At 23.7% G+C, this 3,288-nt stretch overlaps 1 protein-coding gene across 1 annotated transcript; it reads right to left on the bottom strand.

The window, feature by feature from the left end:
- Positions 1–569: 569 nt before the first annotated feature.
- PVVCY_1204060 (acyl-CoA synthetase, putative) lies at positions 570–2,594 on the bottom strand (the record flags this gene model as incomplete). The annotated part of the gene is made up of 1 exon (XM_008625415.1): positions 570–2,594. The coding sequence occupies one exon, from the start codon at positions 2,592–2,594 to the stop codon at positions 570–572; it is 2,025 nt and encodes a 674-aa protein (XP_008623637.1).
- Between the last annotated feature and the right edge of the window lie 694 nt (positions 2,595–3,288).

Genomic DNA, 3,288 nt, shown 5'->3' with positions numbered 1-3,288 from the left:
TTAAATTCAGCATTTACATACACAACTTATTATTATTAATACGTATATATATATTTAATATGTATGTAAATATATTTCTAAAAAAATGGAATAAGCAATACATACTATATATATATATATATATAGTAATAATAATACAAAAAATGATAAATAATATGTATATGATTACGAAACTCTCAATAATCAGCAATAAAAAAAATATATATGTAATGTTATACGGTATGAATTTTTAGTTTGCATAGAATGAAATATAGCCTTACAATAATATATATAATACTATGCTCACAACTTTTATAAATTTTAAGCAAAAAAATTAAAAATAAATAACAAGGAAAAAAAAGAATATTAAAAAAAGAAGCAAAGGGAGGAAACAATTAAGAAAAACCAAAATAATCTCCAAGAGTAATGCCAATTTTATATAGGCAATTTCTCCTTTTGTTTTTTCATAACATACATATTTGATCCCTTAAAAAAAAGATCATAGTTAACTATCATATTGTTCTTTTAACATATCATCATGTTTCATTTCATTTTTTTTTTTATTTTACATTTGTTTCTTTATTATTTAATTATGCTTTTTTTACACGTTCATACATTTTGTCAATCTCTGGTTTGAATTTAGTCTGTACAGCATGTCTTTTTATTTTTCCGGTTGGTGTCATCAAATCATTTTCAATAGTAAATCCATCCATAATAAAATGAATATCTTTAATTTGTTCATATCCATTTAATCCATTATTTTTACCTATTTTAATTAAATCTTGCATAACATCATTTTTAAATTTTTCTAATTTTATAATTTCCTCATTTTTTTTATTTATTTTATTTTCTTTAGCCCATATTTCCATTGTGTCAAAAGATGGAAAAACAATACAAACTAAAAAGGATTCATGAGAATACCCAAAAACAAATATTTGACCAATAAATAATGATTGTTTATAAACCGATTCAACTTTTTCTACTGCTACATATTCACCTTGTGATAATTTAAATATATTTTTCTTTCTATCAATAATAGTTAGTGATTGGTTTGAGCTAAAGCAAGCAATATCACCTGTTCTCATCCATCCATCTGCATCTATCAATTCACTTGTTTCTTTCTCTAACTTAAAATATCCTAAACTACATATTGTTGGACCTCTTAAAAGTAATTCACCCCTTGGTGGATTATCAGTAACTAAATAATTCATCTCTGGTACAGATACTAATCTAAATTCAGTAGCTGGTAATGGACCACCAATATGTCCTACATCCTTATCATAAGTATTTGTAATAAATAAACAACCCAATCCTTCAGTCATACCAAATCCTTCCATTAATGGGACGGAAAATATACATTTTAATCTCTTTGCTACGTCTACACCAAGAGGAGCAGAACCATTTAACATACCTCTTACATTTCCACCTAATATTTTTTTTGCTTTATTAAATAATAATGTATCCCAAAAAAAACTACAAGGATTACCAGTGCTATTTAATTTTTTTATTTTTTGATCAACTCCCTTATTAAACAATGATTGCAAAACTGATGGTTTTTTTTTTAAAGAATTGCATATTCTTTCATGTATTCTATTATATAATCTAGGTACACTAAGAAATAGAGTTGGTTTCAATGCTTGAATATCATCAGTCAAAGCTAATATATTTCCTGAGTAATATCCAATTCGTACACCTAAGTATATAAATATAGACAACATAATTCTTTCATAAATATGTGCTAATGGAAGATAAGATAAATGCGTATCTTTGTCATCTATAATAAGATTAGGTAATCTTATAGGTCCATAACAAGATGAGGCAATTTGGGCAACAAAATTTTGGTTAGTCATTATAACTCCCTTAGGATATCCAGTAGTACCAGATGTATAACATATTGAACAAACATCATTTAATTTTCCTGGTCTGGGTTCTAATTTTTTTTTTCTTCCAGATTCTATTAAATCATCCCATGTTACTATTTTTATATTTAATTTGTTACTTAATTTTTTTATTTCTGGATCTATTTCTTTTTCTACTAATATTAATGTTTTTATATACATTTCTTCAAACGCACCCAAAGATTTTAATAATTTCAAAGCACATGCTTTATTACATGTAATTGTTTGCATCATTGTTTGATCTAATATAAATTTGCTAGATTCAATACCTAATGAATCATATAATGGCACTGTAATTATATTAAATGCGTTACAACTAAAATCGCAAATATTCCATTCTTCACAATTAGGTAAGTATAAACCTAAAAATCTTCCTTTGGGAACTGTTGCATCTTCAAAATCAATTACTGGACATACATTCTTATTTATTAAACCTGAACCAACTAATATTATCAACTCTCGTACTTCTTCAAATGTTTTCCATTTATATTCACCTAACTTATCATCTTTACGAACTCTTGTACCAAAGCATTGCTTATTTTTATATTTATCAGCAGATTTATTAAATCCATCCCATACACTACTTAATGGCACATCTTCAAAATTATCTATCAACTTATCTTTGTATTTTGGATTTCTGAAAACCCCTGTTGAGTTCTTACTCTTGGACGGACTATGTTCAACAGAATAAAGAAGCTTACCCGTGCTAGTAAACATTTTGCACTATCTTTTTTTTAAATACAATATAAAATAATATTGTTAAAACTGTGTAATTAACTTCCACAGGAATATTTAGAATATAATTAAAAGAACTTATTGTACAAACAACAAAATATAGCATTAAATAGCATACCTTAGCTATGCAGCTTAATAAATATTTTCACAATGAAATATATATATATTTAAAAATAGTATGATGCTATGTAAACGTTACAATATGCATATTATTTATATCTTTCTTTATTATCGATATGCATAAAAATGGTTGCTACTTATTTATAAAAAATTATACTAAAATCATATAAAAATATATTAATAATTTATGCAGTATTACAAGGTTAAAAAAAAATATATGTATTATTATTAAATATAGCTTAATTGGGATGCTATTTTTATTTTTTTTTAATTTTAAATTAAAATAAAAGAATTATTAAATAATCTATTATTCAAAAATACAAACATTCAGCTTTTGTTATTATTTACAATAAAAAAATATAACTATAATTATTTATTAATTAATTATTTTTATAAAATTTAAACTTTCTATGTATGCATTAAAAATGATACTGTGTATTATTTATTATCATATTTTCTAGTCATATATAAAATTTATAATTTATTTTAAATATTTTTATATATATATACATTTTTTTAGGATATTTAATAAAAAAATATATAATAAGTAGGCAAT

The sequence above is a fragment of the Plasmodium vinckei genome (assembly GCF_900681995.1).
Source record: "Plasmodium vinckei vinckei genome assembly, chromosome: PVVCY_12".
NCBI lineage: Eukaryota > Apicomplexa > Aconoidasida > Haemosporida > Plasmodiidae > Plasmodium > Plasmodium vinckei.
Note: the sequence above shows the minus strand (reverse complement) of the source record. Positions and strands in the feature narration are given on the sequence as shown.